Source organism: Bombus vancouverensis, chromosome 3, assembly GCF_051014615.1.
Source record: "Bombus vancouverensis nearcticus chromosome 3, iyBomVanc1_principal, whole genome shotgun sequence".
Classification (NCBI taxonomy): domain Eukaryota; kingdom Metazoa; phylum Arthropoda; class Insecta; order Hymenoptera; family Apidae; genus Bombus; species Bombus vancouverensis.
The window spans coordinates 7,550,488-7,572,290 of record NC_134913.1 but is presented as its reverse complement, the minus strand read 5'-3'; the positions used below and the strand labels follow the sequence as shown (position 1 = coordinate 7,572,290).

General features: G+C 30.8%; 1 protein-coding gene across 1 annotated transcript in view; it reads right to left on the bottom strand.

Annotated features, from left to right (window-relative positions):
* The window catches only part of LOC117165794 (neurotrimin), a 105,230-nt gene extending 84,873 nt beyond the window's left edge, over nt 1-20,357 (bottom strand). Inside the window, exons 1-2 of the mRNA XM_076628122.1 lie at nt 20,348-20,357; nt 20,139-20,236 (exon numbers count right to left, since the gene is read on the bottom strand). Coding sequence (XP_076484237.1) covers nt 20,139-20,236; nt 20,348-20,357 — 108 coding nt within the window. The remainder of the gene's footprint in view (nt 1-20,138; nt 20,237-20,347) is intronic.
* Between the last annotated feature and the right edge of the window lie 1,446 nt (nt 20,358-21,803).

The window sequence follows — 21,803 nt, the reverse complement described above, 5'->3', positions numbered from 1 at the left end:
CGAACGTTAAATTATGTAGTAGTATACAAGCAGCCACTCGCTACCTGACTAAATTACTGGACATATAACGGGTCTTAATGTGAAAAAATGTACTGGGTGAGTGTGTGGATTAGCGAAGGGCTGAAAAAAAAGGTTGGGATAAGGTTTATGCACGGACATGATTATGCTACATGTTTGTACCGCGTTATGTTTATACGTCTCGTGTCTCATTTTGTAAATACTAGGTGAGAAATCTAGGGAAACAGGAACTCAGTTTAGCTATTCGGGAGCATATATTTCAGTAAATGACAAACTTTCTTTCTTTGATAGTAGATAGATTTAGCTTACTTTTAGATAGTGAAGTTTGGGTTAGATAATATATGAAAAAAAAATAATTATGTATATGGAAGAGAGTCTAGCTCCCCAATTACAATGATTTTATTTATGAATTACATATCAATTTGTAATATAAATTACATTTTGTTTTGAAATTTTGAAATGATTATATATCACTTTGGATTATATTTCATTATATGCGAGATGATGGATCTCCATGAAAAAAGTGTCATTTGTTAGAACATCAATAGAGAAGTGTAACAACACTGTAGGCGGTCCAAAGAGACGAGGCAGTAGATATAAACAAAACGTTCGCGTGATCGATTGTTGCGGCTGCAGCTATTGCCTGCCAATCCATTGTCACTCGTCGATCTTCAAGAGCGAACTGATAGCGTCATTCTATGGTTCTTTCGAGTAGGTAACTAACCTACATAAAAATGTCGGCGAATAATTCTGATTTCAAAGCGGAAAATATGCTAAAATTGCGAAGTAAGAAATGTATGAAAAAACATAGCTTCAACAAACGCATCTTCTTATTTCCTAATACGCGGAGACCTGGAACTTGTGAACTGGCCTTGTCCTGTTCATATGTCAATCACGTGCACTTGTTTATATCTACTCTCTCGCCACGTTGAGTCGACTATAGCGGTCTTGTGCGGAACCCGCTAGAATTTTGAAAAAATTTACCATTTGGTGAATCTGTCCAAAAGCTACTTGCACTTCGATTGTGATGATCTTAAAATATATTGTAAAATTCAAAATTTTAAACAACTTTCTCCTATACATACATATAACCGGCGGTCGACTTTAGTTTTCTAGTTATACGTAAATCAAAAATATCTCACCGCTCGGCCTTAATTTTCAAGTTAGGTTTGGTTAGTAATAATGTTAATTCGTCCTGCGAATCCTCTTATCGGTATTAATATAAACAATGCTGGCCAGCCGTCTCATGGCATAGCAAGGCTGCTGGACTAATATTACTACTAATCCAATCCCGCTTAAAAAGTAAGGCCGAGCGACGGGATACTTTTATATATAACTCGCAAACTAAGACTGATCGTCGGTTATATATATATATATATGTATAGTAAAAAGATGTTCAGAATGTTAAGCCTCACAACACATCTTTCACAAGACATCTTTCTTCACACATCATTCAAACTCATCGAAATCGGACTTTTTGGCACGTTCACTAAAATAGTGATTTTTTTCAAATTTCCAGCTATTTCTGCAGAAAGTATTGCTACACTTGTCTGTTGATGCTTTAATGAATAATACTTTTTTAATGAAGATCCAGGATGTATAAATAAAATGTAGCCTCATATTGAAATCTACCTAAAATCTTTCAGTTTATTAGACTTCCTTTTTTTTGTATACACATTGTGTGTTGTGTACTATCCATATATATAGTGATATTATATGTAGAAATATTATAAGAATTAATAACACAATTGTTTATTATTAATGATTATTTTATTGTAGTTTAGTTTATTTGTATAGAAATAATACGTGAATTAAGTTTGGTTTGTATGAATATATTGATCAAGTGAATGCAAGTTAGTGTGTTGGTGTCATTGCAAACAAACGAGATAGTAAAGCGGAATCGATTTCGAGATAGTAAAGCGAAGAGAAAAGAACGAATACCCAAACAAATTTCTATTGAAGTTCGAGAATTACATTAACACACCAATTTACATTCGCTTGATCATGACATCCGTATAAACTGAATTTAATTACGTTCGATCATCAATAATTAAATTTGTAAATAAGTTAGTAATTAATAATATAAAACATACAATATTTAATTTCAGACACTGCCTGTATTTCCATAATTATTAGAGCATGGTAATTCTACTTTTCCAAGTTAGTGAATGTTGTATAACATGTTTCGACTATTAACGACACGAAATTGTTACGACGTAATAAAAAAAAAACATGTAACTAAGCTGACATAGTAATACAACCGACTTCTGTGTGCTGTGATGGAAAATGCATCGTTATCTATTTCATGCATATGATATTTGTTTATAAGTTTGTAACAAAATGTTTATTGACAAACTTTATATAACATTTTTCTTCTTCCTTTCGTCTATAGATTAAGTACTCACAGTTTGGCCACTTAAGCTTGGGACCTTCGTATAAATATTTTTAAATAGATATTTTTTAAACAACTAGATTTTTTCCAAATCTATCTATTCAATCAAATTCATTGTTGAAATGTACAAAGTTCATTTATTTACACAATTTCTCCTATAGTTTTCGAGATATATGTTAAAGTAGGATTTGCAACCCCCATTTTCAAGATTGTTTTCAGTCTTTTAACATAAATAATGGCAAATAGAAACGTGACATATATGTATGAGCTAAATATTTTTAGGCGAACTACATTACGGCAAAGTTGCATTAATATGGGCGGTTGATACTTCAGTATAATTCTTTATAAGCTTTTCTAAAGCTTAATCTCTCCAAAAATCTTGTCTACTTTGAAACTTTTTATTGTAGTGGGTATATGGTACATCTGAAATCTGATTATCTTAATCATGTTGTGGTTAGTTTATAATTGTTAATATTTTACTTGGGATATTCTAAAACTGTTGTGGTCATTCTGGAAGGCCCTCTATTACTCCCTCTCCTATGTCCTTACCATGTTTTCCCTGGAGAGGCAAATAATAAGCTTGTTCTGGTGTTGCGAAACACAATTGACGCTGCGGTGCAATTCCATGAGGGCTTATTTCTTGATTATGTCCTTAGGAGGCGACGATTGACGCGTTTCCCAATCTGCATCCTATTTCCAAAATATAAGCTAAAAATGTGCCTAAACCTTTCACCCTCCTGGTACAGCAATAAAAATACGTTGAAATAGGAACACTTTATCGAAAAACCATAACTCCGATAATTACCTTATAATTTTTCTTCTATCTGAACACTATCTTTTATCTCTGGTCAAAGCCGGTCACTAAATCTGTTTAAAGCTTTTAGTTTCATAAGATTATACTATAGTTTCATATCATTACAAATTAACGTGCATCTTGTATTACATCGTAATGATTCAACACAATATCTTTCAAAATAAGAGTTTCATTACTTAAAGTACTCTTACTGATTTTAAACTAAGAATGAAATTTCTTCAATGGTGAATAAATTAAAAAAAATACACATTAAAGAGATCATAGCATAGTTAGTAAAGATAGTTCCTCTAAGATTATTTTATTTAAAATTTTAATATAAACAACGATAATAACGCGGTATCAAGAAGAATCTTTTCCAAATATTGTTGCTGATTAAAAAATATGTCAATTAACAAAGAATTGGAAAATGTATGACTTTTAGAAGACAAAATAGTGTCAGCTATGTTAGCGCAGCATAGTTCGTAAAATACTGAATAATTATATACTTCTATTATATACTTCATTACATTTTTCGACTATATTTGTGACATAAAGATTCATTAACCATTATGCAAATTTTAAGGGCCGTTTTATTTTCGAAATGGATAAAAAATTATGGTTTAAGTAAGATTAATGTGTTTATCATGAAATTTCATCACTCTGCACTTTTCACACGAAATCAAACGTACGGTTCAGTCAGAGCAAATAGTTAACGTAAGGTACGTGGTTAATAAGGTAAAAGACGAGAGACAAAGCGAACGTGGAATCTGTCCGTTGTTACAATTATGTGGTTGTTGAATCGATATTTGCTGTAGGCCGAAGTGCAAATGCGGCAATAATCCCGGACGCAATATATAATTATGCCTTACGTGGCACGTTATTACAGATATAGGCTTGCACGCGACTCTTGCGGTTCACGGTGCCACAACCGGCCCATTCTCTCTGGAGGCCGTTATCTTCTCCTCTCGGTGCATGTGCTTGGCTACCGAGTAATGCGAGCCTCATATGTAAATCCCATTCTGATTAACATCCACACGTACCAACACAGAGAACCCTTACATCACCCCTGGTATCCTTCTCCGATCCAGCTTGCACCTAAACCCTCTTAACTGCCACGTCACATGAACGGCCCTTCCATGTATAAGTTCGTTGCCATTGCAGTCTGCCAATATTAACTTCCTGTGCTTGATAATATTCGCATTTGGGTCCTAATATATGAAAGTTTCCCAAAGATCGAATATCTGAGTCTACTAGGACCATCAAAGTTGTGCACGAATCTATTAGGCTACGAATTCTTTCAGTACAGTTGCCAGAAGTATCGTTATCATTTGTATCTTCATATAAGATCTCAGGAATTTTTATTAACTTTTAAATAGTACAGACAAAAAATGATACATCTAAATTTGATTTTTTATACGATTCCTTATAATTTTTCATAATTCAAAGGTATTATTACATTATGAGGTTAAATAAAATTTAATTCCTATATACTAACTTAAGACATCATCAAGCATTTATGTAGGTTATTAACAACTCAGAAAAAATATAAATTTACAGCTCTCTATATAATTCAATATGTTTCGAACGTCGCATTGATTTCATCTTTTAAAATGTTCGATATGATTTCATTGTTGTCTATAAGTATAGTATCCTTGCCTTGTCCAATCGGTTCAGTATACATATACATATATAGTTATCTATTCAATATTTAATATTCGAATTGTATAATAGCATAATATATTGTAGTGTAGCCAAACGAAAATCCTTTTATCATTATATGTATGTCCAAATAGAAAGAGGGAAGGAAAATTTCTGCATTAGAAAGCTACTCTTAATCCAATTTCCAGCAGGCACCTAACGGGTATCTACTTTCTGACATGAATAGCATACCCAATATACTACATCTTTGATGGCGGCTACCATGACATCCAGATATTATTATGCAAGATTCGTCTTTCGGTTATTAAACATTATCCATAGAGTAGATGTAGATTAAACTTAAGAAATAACCATGAACTAGAGTAATATATGACAAATTTAACTGAATAGCTTAATAAAATGAACATAATCATTATTTATTAATAAAAAATATGTACATAAACTTTAGACATATATATATACATATATATATTAAAAAATGTCAGTTACTGTATCAAATATTTCGTAAAATTATTAAATTCTGTAATTATACATTGCCTTTATGTTATGTATATTATCAATAAACAATACAGATAATGTCTATATATTCTATTATTGAAAGAAGTATGAGTGCTGTGAAGTGTTATACACATATAGATACTATAAACTTTAATCGTTTTTGTTGTGTCTTATTAAAGACCAAGTCCAAAGGAAATAGAAACACTTGCGAATTAACCTTCGTACAAATTATAAAAAATTTTAGTTTTAATAAGTTGTTTTGTAAACATGTAATCTAAAGAGTGTATGAAAATTTTTAACAAGGATTTGAGCTCATAAAGTTCACGGTTTTATATACCGTTTTATGGAACAAGTTTGGAGAACAGTTAAAAAATTAGTTAATTGATGCGCCTTCCACCGTACTGCAGGAGGCTAAGCCAAGTCACACCCTTAAGGAGGCGAAAGGGTAGTCTTGGAAATGGTCTGAACCTTCCTTTGCTCATCAAGGCCATAAATTACACTAAGTGTCTATTAACAACTTGCACGAACAGACCCTGGTCCGGGCTGACGAATGTTTTTCACGTGCTTAATTTTACCTGCAGATATGTCTATTTTATGTCCTTTCTAGAAAACAGGTTTACTTTCTAAGAATAATAAGGAAAATATCCGATATATGTAGGTGTAAATATTATATATTTGTATATAATATTATAAAATATATAAATTGAGTGAAAGATATCTTCCCTTCCCTTCAAACAAGATAATAAATGACTGACAAAACGGTAAAAAGAAAGTTTAAAACAGAATCGATACCAAAACATCATAATTTACCTAAATGACTGCAGAAAATCTGTAGTCAGCACAGTCTTCTAAGTTATCACGGACAATGCGCCTTTTCCACCATTGGAGCGGATAGATATATGTGATTTTTGCAAAATCGCAAAACTTCTCTCTAGTTTTGTTCTTCGGCTGCGCGAATTGTTGGCAAATCTGTTTTAATTGACCTTTTAACAATCACCAGTTTTTAGATTTATGATTATTGAGAATAATGGTCATAAAACTCTTAATCTATTGTCACATAAAGAATGATTTGCATTGCTGACAATGTATTTACAATAGTCTTGACTCAAAAATAGTTTCTCTTTTTCGTGTCGTATTGTAAACCTGTCGATGAAAATCTTTTGTTTTTGTTTCTAAAACAGAAAAAACGGAAATAAATTTTTGTCGACTTTCTTTATCATAATATTGCAAATAACCAACTACAAATTGTGCGAATGGTTGAAGCGAATGTTTAGTATATTATTTGCTCGTACATAATGTAATACGCCTTTAAAGAAAGCAATAAAGAGCAGTCTGACAACATGTAGCGTGATAAGAATCAGACCGTTGAAACTGTTAAAACTTGAAGACCTGAAAAAGCCTAAACGGTGCATTCTGCCACGTTCCGGAATCCTTCTGGGAATGTAGCTCATAATATTTTTCCAAATGAATTTCGCTTGTCACGGAAGAAATACGTTTCCTATTTCAAGCGGTTCGTGAACGAGGTTACCTTAGTCCGGCCGAGTTGAGAGCGGAATGGTGTGAAAATGTGAAAGAACGAACACAGAGAAGACCGAAGAGAAAACGCGTTCACCGCGGGCAGTAAAGTTTCGGCGTGTGCTGTTCTTTAAAGCATCGCAAATCTCCGGCAGATTCTCTCGGGTATTCACGCTGCTTTACGAATTCTTCCCAGGAATGAACTTATTCCATCGATACCGTTACGTGAAATTATGGGCAGTGTGATAATTTGATGCTTTGCGAAGGTTGATAAATACTTTTACAAATAGTAAAAGTACGTGTACAAATACTTGCAAATAGTAAAAATTGACCATGATGTTGATCGATAAATTTCGAATATCTTCAAATTTTAATTTTATCGTTGCCCTTTGTATGAAGAATATGCTTTTAGTAGGAAGGCCACAGGAAAAGAAATAATACGTTACATTTCCCGTCTTTTATAGAACAGCAATTTTAAAATCCAGTATGCTGTCAACTAATTCCACATCAAAATTAAATTTGCACTTGATTGGGGTTAGGTTGGCGTTTTTGTTATCTTGGACATTTTGGCCCTGGACATTTAGAAAATATTTATTAATATACGAAACATTGTGGAGGTTTATTGGTTAGTCCCAAGATTTTTAGCTATTAAGAAACATAAAAATCAGGATATCGACAAAAATTAACTTATACTTTTTTCGTGTGATCTTTATAAGAGTGAATAAGTGAGAGAGAAGAAGAGAGAGAATGGAAAGTTGCAATGTAGAAATAAAAAAGAATTGTTTCCTATATTATTAGACATATTCAAATATGTGTAATTATAAAAATAATTGTATATATACTACTTGTAGTAATAAATGTACGGAAATAAAACTATATAAATAAATGCATACAAATAACATCCAAGGAACATCATAAAGATTGGAGAAATATAGAAGTGGATTTTGTCAGAAATTTAATATGTATAATTCAAAAAAGTAAGTCTACGAAATATTAACTATAATACAAATAATAATTATCTGTACTGTGTGAACATTTTTATTTGATAAAATGTTATAATGTGATAATTATGTGAATTTGTGTGAGTTAAATAATTAACTAAGTTACTGAACAATTTAATTTGTTCGTATACATTTGCTACTTTACATTTTTGTGTATAATAAATGGTTACACATATCGAAATATATATGTATTTAACAACACAAATCTTCTTCTTGCATTCCTAAATTCCAACTGTACTTTTATCTCTCACTGCATTTATGACTACTTTAAATATGTAAAAATATACAAAATATTCTAAATAAAATGCTCATTATAATATTACATATATATGTAAAATGTGAAGGAAATCTCTATTTAGATTCCATTTCTCTAGTGGTGTTCATAAAGATATGAATTTACATAAGTATCTACATATATGAGTATTGAGATCTTTTTATTTTAATGGTATTTTATTAAACCATTGTTTTAAATGTACAATGCTAATATGGCATTAATAAATTGGATGACAATAAGGAGACAAATACATTATAGGGAAATTTATCATCAATACAATTATTGTGAAATAGTCCTTAATAATTTACAATTTACATGAATAATTGAAAATTGTTATTTATTTCAACTATTGTTTTATTGATAGAATAATTTTGACAAGAGTTAATTAAGGTTAGCGTGAAATGTGAAAACACTTGTTGGCCTATGTTGTGAATATATGCACAAGCCTTGGCATTGCATTTAGGCATCATGTGAATCAAACGCGATAACAAATACGTGATTTAATGTTTGCCAATGATAAGATTATTGTTAATATTTAGCCGCGACGAGGGTATTCGTATCGCTGAATATTTTATTCATAAATCAACGTTGCACGGAATCTCTTATCATGCATATAAATGCATTTAAAGGGAAGCGTTAACCATTTATAGGTGTTGGAACTCAGCGGTAAAGCTGAGCTTACATGCACAAACTTTGATAAATCGTACAGGATGCTTCCGCACGAGTCATTCACATGCAAAGTATTAGCAACCAGTACATATTATTAGACTGAGTACACAATTTTCATCTTTCTGTTTTTAAACGTAGAGGAAGTATCGTCCAAAGAAGATACATGAATATCATTTCATAACATTAGTGCGTTGATGATATATTGAAAAATGTCGTAATTCAATTATTATAAATATTATAGTGACATAATTAATAAATTCATTGTATTCCTTAGTTGTGTCTGACTTTGATCATATTTAAAATTTAGAATTTACAAATTTGTTAATAACAAATAAAATAATTCTATTATATATAAATATTCTGTTTTACGTAAGTAGGTATGTTTAAATATAAATATGTGTACATATAATATACAAGGTGGACCACGCAACTGTTTTAGCTTATAATTTCGTTACCAGGACAGTTACAGAAAAATGTCACAGGAGAAACATAAATGGTTAAAAGAATGATACCATAGCTAGGACCATATTTTTTGTAGAAGTGCAGTGGTGCATATGCAATCAACAATTGCATTATCTTTTTAAATGGAAATGCATACATTATTTTACATAGATAGATCCCTCTCGCCATTCTACACACAAAAATATTGGAACAATGGTAATAAAGTTATTAGTTATCAAAATATTAAAAAAAATATCTTTATTGAAAAAATGTTCAAACGCTGGTAATTTCTTAATCGTCGATATTGGTGTGTGTGATATTGATGATCATAACAAAAGCAGATATGTGTTTGTTATTTAAAAGATAGGATTTATTCAAATCCTACAAATTCTGTATACAATAACAATAGATATTAAAGAAAAAGTCAGTTTGCGTAACACAGCTATGGTATTGGGATGTATTATTACTAGCTACATGCTGCGAATATTGTAGTTTAGATATCTGCAGGTGTGTCGATGCTACAATTCAAATAATGCACTGTTTGACTGATTAAAACGGTATTCTTGGTATTCTAGCATTTGGCAGACTGGGAAAGTGGAAACGCGATAGGAACAGCTTCCGCTATGAACAGTAATTGCGCAATATCCCCGTTTAATCTGACATAGTTATGCTAAGTCTACTCTAACAATAAGTCCCTCGAATAAGCGAATATTTAAATATTTTAATTCCATGCATAATTATTCCGATTCATTGAAATTCATTGAAAGAGTAAGTTTAAATTTCAAGTAATATCATACCATTAGTCATTATTGAAAGATTCACAAAGTATTCCATGAAATGTAACTTACGAAAATACATAGTTAAATAAACATCTGAAACAAATTTAACATAATATTTACTTTATTAGTAGGATATTAATTATTGCTATTTTACCTCTATAAAACTGCGAAAAAATAAATTCTATTTCTTAGAAAGTTCTACAAACATTCTATTAAAGAAGGGATCAAATGCAACAATAGAATTAATCGCCATATTCTTTTTAAATAATTTGAATATTTTGTTACTTGAATTACGCGACAAATTTTAGACAAATTTTCTTGCTGGTATGATACAATTTTGTCAGAATATATTTTGTAAAATTCATTTTTCAAGGGATTGAGTATGGATTAAGGATTTCTCTAGACTGTAAGATGTATTTTACATTTAAGTAAAACTCTTGCATGGAAAACAATGTTTTCAAAGAGAAACTTGAAGGTATACAATGGCGTGCTAGGTTTTAGCATTTAAACGATAAGCTACGTTTTCATTTTTTCATTGCTCCTGATAAAAGCTGTGAGAATTCTGATACGTATATATATTACTGAATCCTACCTTTGAATATTTATGCCCCAATGTCCCGTTCGTTTCAACAAACAAAACATGTTTTGCAAGAAATTTTAAGATAAAATTGTGGAATGAGAAATCATATACGTACACGTGTTAGCCACAATTCATTCGTATTCTTCCTAAATTGAAGAAAATTAGTAATATTAGAAGATTACGATTAGGTCGCAAATTCATCGAAAGAACATGGCAAATTTGAGAGTCAGAATATAAGATGGAACATCTAAAACAAATCAGCTGAATAACTCGTTTACTTTTGATGTTAGAAAACTATCAATCAGATCAAATTTGCTCGATTTTGAGAGAGCTATAATTTGATGTTAATAGTTTTTCCATTAGTGAAGGTATAGAGGACATATCAAGACTAATTTCATTTCTTTATATGAATGATATCTCTTTTTACATCTCTTCAAAGAGTTCGCTTTAAGACAAATATAAACAAATATTGTTGTACGCTGCTCTGTATTCACGAAATACTACTATTATTAGTTTGAGATATTCTACCGATTAGAGTGCAGCTTTGTAGTACGTAAGTACACTATTTTCAAAAATGTGTTATTCGAAAGGGCAAAACGTGAGTATAGTTTGCATGTGTGGAGAATATCGTCGAATTATAAGATGTTAATAACCTGATTGTTGAAGCAGTGCGTTTGCATGCTGAAAGATTTCCCGATCGTGCTACATCCTCATGTCCTGTCTTTTGAAACATTATAAACATTTTTCATGGAGGCGGAAACGCGGATGGCAAAAGACGTAAATGGGACAAGGTACCAACTGATGATAAAACTATGTCAAACATTTTAGTATCTACAGCACGAAATCTACATATTAGTATAAGACAATTTAAGCATAAGAATGACATCAATCTTTCCATAATTCAGTTTACCAATATCTAAGTGGAAATGATTTTCAAAATCGTTCACAATTGTACGAATAAGGCATACAAAAACTGCAAATGGATGATACGTTCTTGATTAAAATTTTGTTTACGAACGAATCCGCAATTATAAATCACGAGAAAGTTAATCGTCACAACAACCGTAAATCAACACTGTTGATCAATAGATAATCCGTGCTGGCTGAGGGATAACATAAGGGGGAAATAACATATGGCTCGCACAGTTTGCGGATTTTATATCTTCCGACCTCTATTGACGAAGAAAATTGAAGAAACACGCGTACAGCGAGATACCAACAAACAAGGAAGACGTGATAAACATATAAAAGCATATAAAAAGAGTCTACTCTGCGATTGATTCAGATGAAACTCGGCACACGATGTTATCCCAAACTTTTAGGCAGTTTTAAAGTATGTATCGCCATTCAACATCGCTATTTTAAATAAATCAATTCGTCGAAATATTTAATTATTGTCTTGAAGTAATTTATTTTTCATCATAGTTGACCTTAAACGACATGTAACTGCCTTCGACGACCTTCGACTAGGGGTCATTGTATTCATTTTAAAACGTTCTATCAAAAGATATATAAAAAGACAAATCGTTCTATATAAAAATATAAAGTTGATCTATATATCCCCTCTACACCTTCGCCTATAAGAAAACTATTAACATTAAACCGTGCCATTTTCGAAACCAAATCTGCTCTAATGTACTTTCTTCTATCATTAAAAGCAAACGAGCTAATAGTTGCATCACTTTGTTTAAAGTCACATCCTGAAAGATATTAATATACGAAATATAAATGTTCACGCATAATGCGTAAAATATGCATATGTTAGCATGTGATTCATATTTCTCGATGTTTCTTTACCCATTTGAAAGTTCTCTCGTTGACCTTAATGATCCTTAAAAAAAAACTGTTTGTAAATGTATTCATTCGTCGAGAAGATCATCCGGCAGCAATTGAGTCCTTGGTGTAACAAGGGATTAAAATAATGATGGAATAACGAAAACGCGAGCAGCATCTTACCATTTAAGGCGAAGAGTTCTCAGACTACAAGAACATTTGAGGGTAACATGGGCCGAGAAGGAAACGTACAAGAGTGACAGGAAGCGCCTTTGCTTGCCGTGAACCGTGACTGTGCAATACCCAGGCTTAAACTGACGTACTTAAGCTAAGTCTACGTCTGCTGGCAGGTTCGTCCCAGGACGTGCTATACTCATTTTAACTCTACACAGCTTAACACTCGGCCTTCCTTCCTTGCCGCCAGTGACACGCCACACCGCGCCGGTTCTTTGTATGCGTCGACCATGTTCCTCAACTCGCAATAATTACACAGATTCCTATTCCTCGACTCTTTACCCTGTATCCGATTGTCCTTGAAATGCACAATTCGAAACAGCCAACGGCGGTGTCGTTTAAATAAATTTGAATTTATTTAAATAGAAATTATATTACGCCATCGACCGTTTTTTCCCTGTCATTTGTTTTTTTCCTCGTTCACTTCAGCTTCTATTTAAATTTTATGGCGACCGCGTATGTTCCAAGCGAATGCATAAGTACCGTTAAGCTAAAGAGTTCATTCAGTACGATTGTTCGAATTGTTTTCAGACTGCAGTTGTGAATTTTCGGAAACTATCAAATAGAATTCTATCAAAATTCTTATTTCAATACAACTTAATAAACAGTTACTTATAAGGAATAATATGTGGCATGTACTAGATTTTTTATAATTTTATATGAAAAAAACGCAACAACATCCTTAAGGAAATGTCAATAAAGCCGTAAAGTTTTTTTTAACGATGCCTTCCTATTTTAAGTGTATACACTTCTTTCCAAAATTACTTTATATTATTTATCATAAATAATAACAGTTAGTACTTTAAAGTTGTTTGTGATATATGACTATCATAAAACACAAATCAATAAAATTATAATATTTTTAACGAAGGATAACACAATACCAAATATTCACAACTGACGTAAATTCCAGATCGGAAGATCTCTAAGTTTCATAAAACTTATGTAATTCTTTTTCTTTTTCTAGAACCTCAGTAAATAAGATAATTTAGAAGAAAATAGTATGTGAACTTAAGCCTGTATGAAAATACGTGTAGAGGGGTAAGATTAATAAGACATAAAATGGTGTCAGCAAATTAAGTTTGATAGTATTTATTAACAAGAAGATAAGTTATGAATGGCTATATATCATGAAATTAGATATATCAATAAGATCAATATTATTGTAGTATCGTACAATATTGGAACCTATAATATTAAAAAATATTTGGAAGAAGGGAAGAGAAAGAGAGAAGGAGGAGGAGAGCCAGGGAGGGAGAAGGAAAGAGAAATATAAAGAATATAATAGAAATATAAAGAATGAAAGAAAAATGTGTAAGGAGAAAGAGTTTTTCAAGATGAGTTAGCGAATGGTTGACGTATAAAGTCTAATCGCGAGGTACACTCACTTAATTTTAGCATTTAAGTATATCTAATTACTTGATATAAAATCATTTATAATCGTTATTCTTTTTATATTCCAATAAAATCTTAGAATATCAAGGAAAATTTGCTATATCTTTATTATAGATTATTACTTTGTTGCTTAGTATGAAATAATGATACGAAATAAAAAAAGATAAAGAAAACATTCGAAAGCTAAACTGATTAGCTTTATTTTTTGTACTTTTTCGATTTCATTATTCAGGTGCACCATTAACGTTGAATGATCTAGTTTCATACATTCATGCTGTGTTTGTAACATCATCACGTCTCTTTGCTGTTCAATTAATAGAGTCGGTTAACATGACTTCTAAATGGATTAAATTTCAAATATCGCAATTGAAACAAATAAACTGTGCACAAAATAAGCACAAAATTGCACGTAAATTTAATATTGCAATTAATAAAGTAATTCAATAAAACAATAGCATACTATGCTGCTTCATTCAAATTCTCTCATACAGAGCAGAGGATTGAAATTACTGTTGGCTAATTATATAAAAATACTTACATATGTCTTCTGAGAATAAAATGAAGCATCATTACGCTCCAAATGCATGGGAAATGGATGATTAAGCGACGAATAAAAGATCTTTAGAATTGGAGAATAGAACTTTTCGTCCAACCTTTCTCTTTCGCTGATAGATTAAAATAATATTTTGCGTTAGGAAATATCATTAAAAATAGCAACATGTTTAAAAGTTTTGCTTTAAATTTAAAAACTAGATATAATTTCCAAGTTTCAACGTTTAATTCGGTCAAATAATGCTAAATGTAGAATTAACTGAAAAGTGAAAGATATTTTTTAATACCAAATGAAAAAGCTGTAAAATTAACAAATCTTTATTAGATACTTTTTGTATAAATGAAGGGAATTTCTGTGAAATTATCGCTCTTAGTTAAATGATTCAGTATATTTAATTAATTATCTATACGTGTATTAATTATATATACGTCTATACTGTCTTTGTAATTAAATTAAACGCATATGATACAATTACAATTACCAACAAACAGCTTTTTAATTTTCTGGTTGCTTAAACATTCTCCTTCAATATGTACCCGATACGGAAGTAAAAAATAATTAAAACATTCATGATCGCTTTAAGCCCTTCCATTCACGAGGAATATTGCAACAGACCGGCAAGTAGTTCTTCGTGTAGAAATTTTGCGATATTGCCAATTTGTTTCGCACAAACGACTTTCCGCAGTAGCAATTCACGATTACTCGATCGCGAATTAACGAAATTTGCTTACGCTCCAGTTTTTCACGCGCAATGTTCGTTGACTGCTCATGCGAGAACTGCGGCTTTTTGTTCTACAGACGCCAATGTACGAGCTTAAAGTTATTAAATAGAATCGATTCTTACGAAAGGATCACATGAAATTCGGGTCACCGATTCGGGTCACAGATTTATGAATTGTATATATTCCTATTATTATATAATATAAAGTCGTAAAACCTCAAACTAAAACCAACTAGATAAATATTATCAGCCAATGTTTCTTACTAGCATAAGAATCGTTATCAATTCGATGATCTAAATGACATGCGAGCATCTCTTCAAAGGTATTGGATCTGTAAAATATGGTTGTTTCAAATATTGTAGTCTTTTATCCTAAATAAAATTATTTGAATTGTTCCTATTTTATTTTTTTCTTTTTATATTAATTTCACTAATCAGTTTTAGCGACAAAATCTTTCTTTTTTCGGTAATATAACGCAGTTGTAATAATAAGAGAAATAAATGCAGGGAAGAATACACAAAATTCATTTTGTGTGGCAATTTTAAATATTGTAATTTGTAGCCGATTCAAAACTGATTAATTTTTGTTAGAAACACCTTTTTATTACATTATCGTAATTGCTTGAAAAATCTTTTTTTTTTAATAACGTTTATTGACCAGTAGATGAGTATTACATTTGTATGTTGTTCACAATAAACAATGAACTTCAGTTGTGGGGTGGTTTTGGCAAAAGTACCGATACATGACGGTACGACATAGCCATACAATATTTTGTGTGTCGGAATTACATTTTTTAGCTTTACACTTTATAAATTAGATTTAAGTCGCTACTTGAAAAATCGTGTACTCCCTAAATATGAATAAAACTGACAACGAAATCTTCATGTTTTTGTTTTTCATAATTCTTTGAATGATTAAAAAAATGTTATATTTGTAGAGAACATGCAAAAGAAAGAAACAATAATGTAGTTTCCTTAATGCAGATGATCTTGTATCTGTATGATTATCTTTAATAAAGTTTAAACCTTTCTAATTAGTAGAATCTTTATACGACATCCCTTTTTATGTGGAAGGTTAAGGACGAGATTATCCCACTTAAAGGATGCAAGTTTGTTACTCATAGAATTTGTAGGGATTCAAAAATGTATCCAGGAGGAAACTTTTATAACAGCATTTCTACAGCATTACCGAGAATGTGTTACGTCGTGCATCGCGCCATGTAAAATATGCACATATGTTCGTTTGAATACGAATAGGTGTCACGAGGATAATAGTACTATAAAAATAGATGGTATACAGGAATATGTATTTTTACTTTGATACAGATTACGCGTGAAAATTTAACTTTTAAAATCATACTTTGTTTCTACATATTCTACGCAGATAGTATGAAATAAAACATGTGTGAATCATGACAATCATGGGTGTAGTTATATTATTTAAGTCAACAACAATAAGTGAATATAGAAATAACATTATAACGATATAATTTGTTTTATGTATGCCTCTGAAAATATTATATCGGAATTTTATTTTGAAAAAAAAACACAATTTAACATAATTACCAAGAAGTATATTTTATATATTCCAAAAATTGTGAACACACACGTGACAAATATATTTTGTTGCTAAATGTGATATTGGTTTTATTTACATTGTCTAACTTTATGCTGGTCCATTACTAATGCTTGATTTGTTATTAAAGAGATAAAAACATTCTGAGTGATGATAAACCCTATCACACAACCGGCAAACAAATGATCAAAGGATTACACTTTTATATGCGCCTCATGCGGATGCTAAGTAGACCTTTATAAGGAGTAAAAAACAGTTATCCTAAAGTATTAGTTACGTCATTTGGGTCAAAACAATAATAAAAATAAAATTACAGAAATCAAGATAAATTCAACAATACAATAAATATTGTAACATATCATACTCCGTTAAATTTGCTTTCTCTCAGTTTTCAAAATTTTCTAATATATTTTCACTATCTTTAATATGATCTGCGATTTAATCGTTGAAATTTTATATAAATCTTTTTTTCTTTGTCGTTCTATTTCACCACTTCATAACGGTGGTGAAAAGATACATGTAACGTAGTAGATTGTAAAAAATTGTCTTTGATGAACGAACTTTAATTCACTAAGATTTACAGGATGTTGATAAAAGGTGTTTGGTACGCTACAAAATCCATTTAAAATGGTTCAAAATCAAAATGTGATTGCATTTTGAACAATGAAACTCATATATGTTTCGCTCGACAACTCTTCAAATTTTCTGTCATATAATGTTGTATTGTAAAATCACAAGTGTTGCACTTTTTAAATTTATCATATAGAAATGCGTTAAATTATTAAATATAAGCTGAAACGCTCGATTCTGATAAATTATTGGAATTTATATAATAGGAATAATTCATTTGACATTAAATAAATTTAAATATAAATTTTTCTTAATTTCGTTCCAATTAGTATTGAAACACTTTAAAATAAATTGATATAAAATAAAATGCACCAAGTACAAACTGAATATTTCATTCAAATAAAAACATAATTGTGCCCTAGTTTTGTTAAAGTAAATTCCGTATTTGCATAATTGAAATAAATACTTCAATCTACATATATCTCAATACAAACATATGAAGAAAGTTTAAAATTCATATGCAATTTTTTTTAGATGAATATAATCAACGTAATTTGAATTTTTATTGACCGAGAGTAGCGATGTAAATTGAATGTGACTTTAATTCATTATGATTTATTAATTCATTGTACCTATATGTTTAGTATACATATTTTTGCCATATTAATGTCGCAACTGTTCCGTCGCAGGATGTTAAACATTTGTTGACGAAAGGCATCTGGTTAGTCGAGATTAGATCTCTTTCCCGCAAAGCGTTAGTCAAGCACTTTCTTCAATTAATCTGATCCACAATCAAACGGTTAGGCGAAGCTTTTTGGAGTTTAAGATTTAGACAACAGCCAAATTCATTGCTGTCCTTCATTTGAGAGACATGTATATTGAATACTACTTGCAACTGAGAACGTAAGTTATTATGCAAGTCAATTTTTTATGACAAACTAACATAGTTTCAATTACAAAAATATATGTTACATAGAGCGCCAGTTAATTTTATCATATTACACAACTATTGAAGTTTCATTAACAAGTTCAAACTTTGTTAATTGGTCAATCTCATGTTCTAATCAATAGTGTACATAGAATGTTAGTAGTCTTAAAGTTAATAGTCTTCTTGGTATAAGATAAATTTTATCGCTAATAATTTGCAAGTTTATAATGTAAGTTTGCAGTGCAATGGATAACATTTAATAGTATAAGCTATTACAAATATTATTACGTTATTTAAAATAAAGGTATTTTTACCTACAAATGCAAATAAAAGTACAGCGAGAAGCGAAAGTATTGAAACGGTGTAATTCATCATACAAAAATTATACGATGGATTTCAATCTGTTTTACCAAATTGTACTATATATACTAGCATACATGCATTCACTAAATTTGCTTAAAGTTAAAAAAATTCAACAATATGTAAACAAATTACGTAAAATTTATTATAACTAAGAAGATGACAAGAACTGCGAAATCTCGAATGAACTGGCTGTAAATGCATTTAATGCTTTAGGTTAATGATAAAATAATTCCAAGGGGGTTAAATTTTCATGGCCCTTTGTTTTCGAGAAATTAGTAAGTTCTTTTTATATCTCACTTTATAAATTCTTTGAGTATTAATATTATGCTTTCTTAATATTAAATTCCTAGAATTTATTTTGATAAAGTTTTGATTATTTTTATTTATCATAGTACTCCTACATATTTCTACAATTTTACGGTTGGAAATTGTAGTAAATACATTTAAAACATAAGAAATTGCTGCTCTAATTTCTCGATTAATTCCTCGAAAACAAAGGATCATGGACTCAAATTCTTTTGAGACTGTTTTACTATCAACCTAACGCATCAAATGTACAAGCAACCAACTCGTTCGAGATTTTGCAGTTCTTACCATTTCCTTTAGGTACAAATAACACGTAACAAATGTATTTAAACGCTATGTTTTAAAGTCCATAATTTATAAACATGTATTCAGCCAAAAATTAAATAATTGATGACCTTCAGAATATTTTAAATTACTGGGAACTGAATGGGGATAAAAATTTAACGTTTATCCATAACTAAGAATCGCGAACGAGGAAAGATTCTAAACAAGTAAATCTGGACATTAAATTAGATTTCAAAAAGGAAACTTGCATAAAGAAATTCCCGCTCTTCCAAACAGAGGTACATGAACAGTTCACTACAAAATAGAAAAGTATAGCAGCGACAGAAGTATTGCAAATAAATCACGATTCAGAAGTTGCATCGAAAAAAATTAATATCAAGAATAAGATAGAACAATTCTTCTAATGAAAAATCCCTTCATATATGCACCAGGATTAGCATTAACGGCTGTTAGAAACTTTAACTAAATGATACTCGCACAATTATGACAAAGATTTTTATAGAAAAACAATATTCATGACAAAGTTTCATAAAAGGAATCGTATATTAGCAAGAAAGACAAACCACCGCTCAAATACTTTCATAATTTTACAAATCAGTATCTTTGTAAAAAGACAGCAATAAAGATATTCGATGAATTTATAATATGTAGTAATTTTGTCTAAATATTTTGAAACTTCAATGCAAATGAAGATATTATGTATGAGTATGAATGGCTCTCGTCATTTATCAGGGCTGTACAGTGTAATTTTATCAGGGGAAGAAAACAAAGCACATACATGCGAGATTAAGATACATCGTTAGCGAAGAGTTTACCTTGAAGGCAGAAAGGTTTGCAACAACGCAAGCGAGTACAGCTTCTCTGCCCAATGGGATCGTCACGTTTGTTATTGGCACAGTAAAACTCGGTCCCTCTGAAACACAAGAATGTTATCTTCTAAGCATGTAGTTAAGTCTACTTTATCGCAAAAAAACATGTAAGTACTCTATACATATACATTTTCATGTTTTATTTACTTATTTACCATAATACATAATATTTAAACGTGAATCATGTTTAAATTTTTAGCTAATATTATTGCTAGAAAATGCATGAGAATACTTCTACATTTTTATTAATCTATAACTTTTACTAATTAAAATAAAAATTCGTATTTTCGTGGAAATACTAGCAGCGAAGAGTAACAATAAGTACTTTTTAGTTTTGTATTTTAATTACAGAACTTTATTGTTTATTTAATAAAAGCTTATATTTATATGTATATCTGCACACGATTCAAATATTGCAATGAACATTCATATCTTTTAATAAAACATTAATGTTACGGTTTTAGAGCAGTTGACAAGCGACAATTTGTCGCACGACAGTTTTACCGTTTAGGAAAAGGTCATTTATTTCTATGAACTTGTTCGTATTTGACAGCGATGCGACTACAGAACGACTTTGTTGTTTTCAAGGCTTAGCAACCGGATAATGACTCATTTGCTTCCCTGTTCTCGTCGGTTCTATAAAATTAATAAACGTTTTCACACTAACAACAAAACAGACTTTCTAATGTCATTTATACTTATATGTCTCAGAAGAAAAAGAGCGTCAACTTCTAATTCAGGAAGTGCCCCTTAATGTATTTTGATACATAAGTGATGGACTTATTAATGACAACAATTCATCAAAAATATCTATGCTCATTCCAAAATAAACGGCAAATTTGGAAGGATAAATTCTTCACTCATTGTATAGTGCATAAAGCCTTATCTTCAACAACCGTTCGCTGCACAACGGATGCACTTAATGTTGTTTTCGTTTCTCCTTTCTTCCTTTCTTTGATTAGAAAGGCACAATTTACTGCTGTTTTTTCAAAGTCCATGGCGAAACTAATAACGAAAACCAACAGTCTTGTTGCTAAGTACGCATAGGTACAGCGATAAAACTGTTTCGTTATATTAACATTAATTAATATATATGTTATATATATTTTTGTATGTATTTGATAATATGTTTTTCTCTAATACTTTAATAAATTATTTTATTATCTATAATATTAACTTTTATTATTTATGATACTTGATTAGTAATATTTATTTTTATATTGCAGAATTCATTTGGTTCATTTTGCTGATAGTGATTGATAATAACAACGTAGAGATATCTGTAGAAAGAGTTTGAAAAATTTCGCTATCAAGTTAAAAAATTGAAATGTACCGTAGCAAAAGAGTATAAACACTCTCGCTCTACTGTCACTTGGCAGATAGAGCTTAAATGAAAGTATGTGTTACGCCGCGCGACTCTCTGCCTGGCCCAGGTCACACACCGCGGGCCAGACGGACACCAGAGGTCCGCTCTTCCGTACGGCGTACCCTCAATAGCCTTAAGCACCGTCCATAAATCATAGATTTCTTAGAAAAGGTCCTTTAAACAAAACAAACATCTGGTCCCGAGGAGTTGCTAAACACTATTGTCTACCACGGCAGGACAAGGGA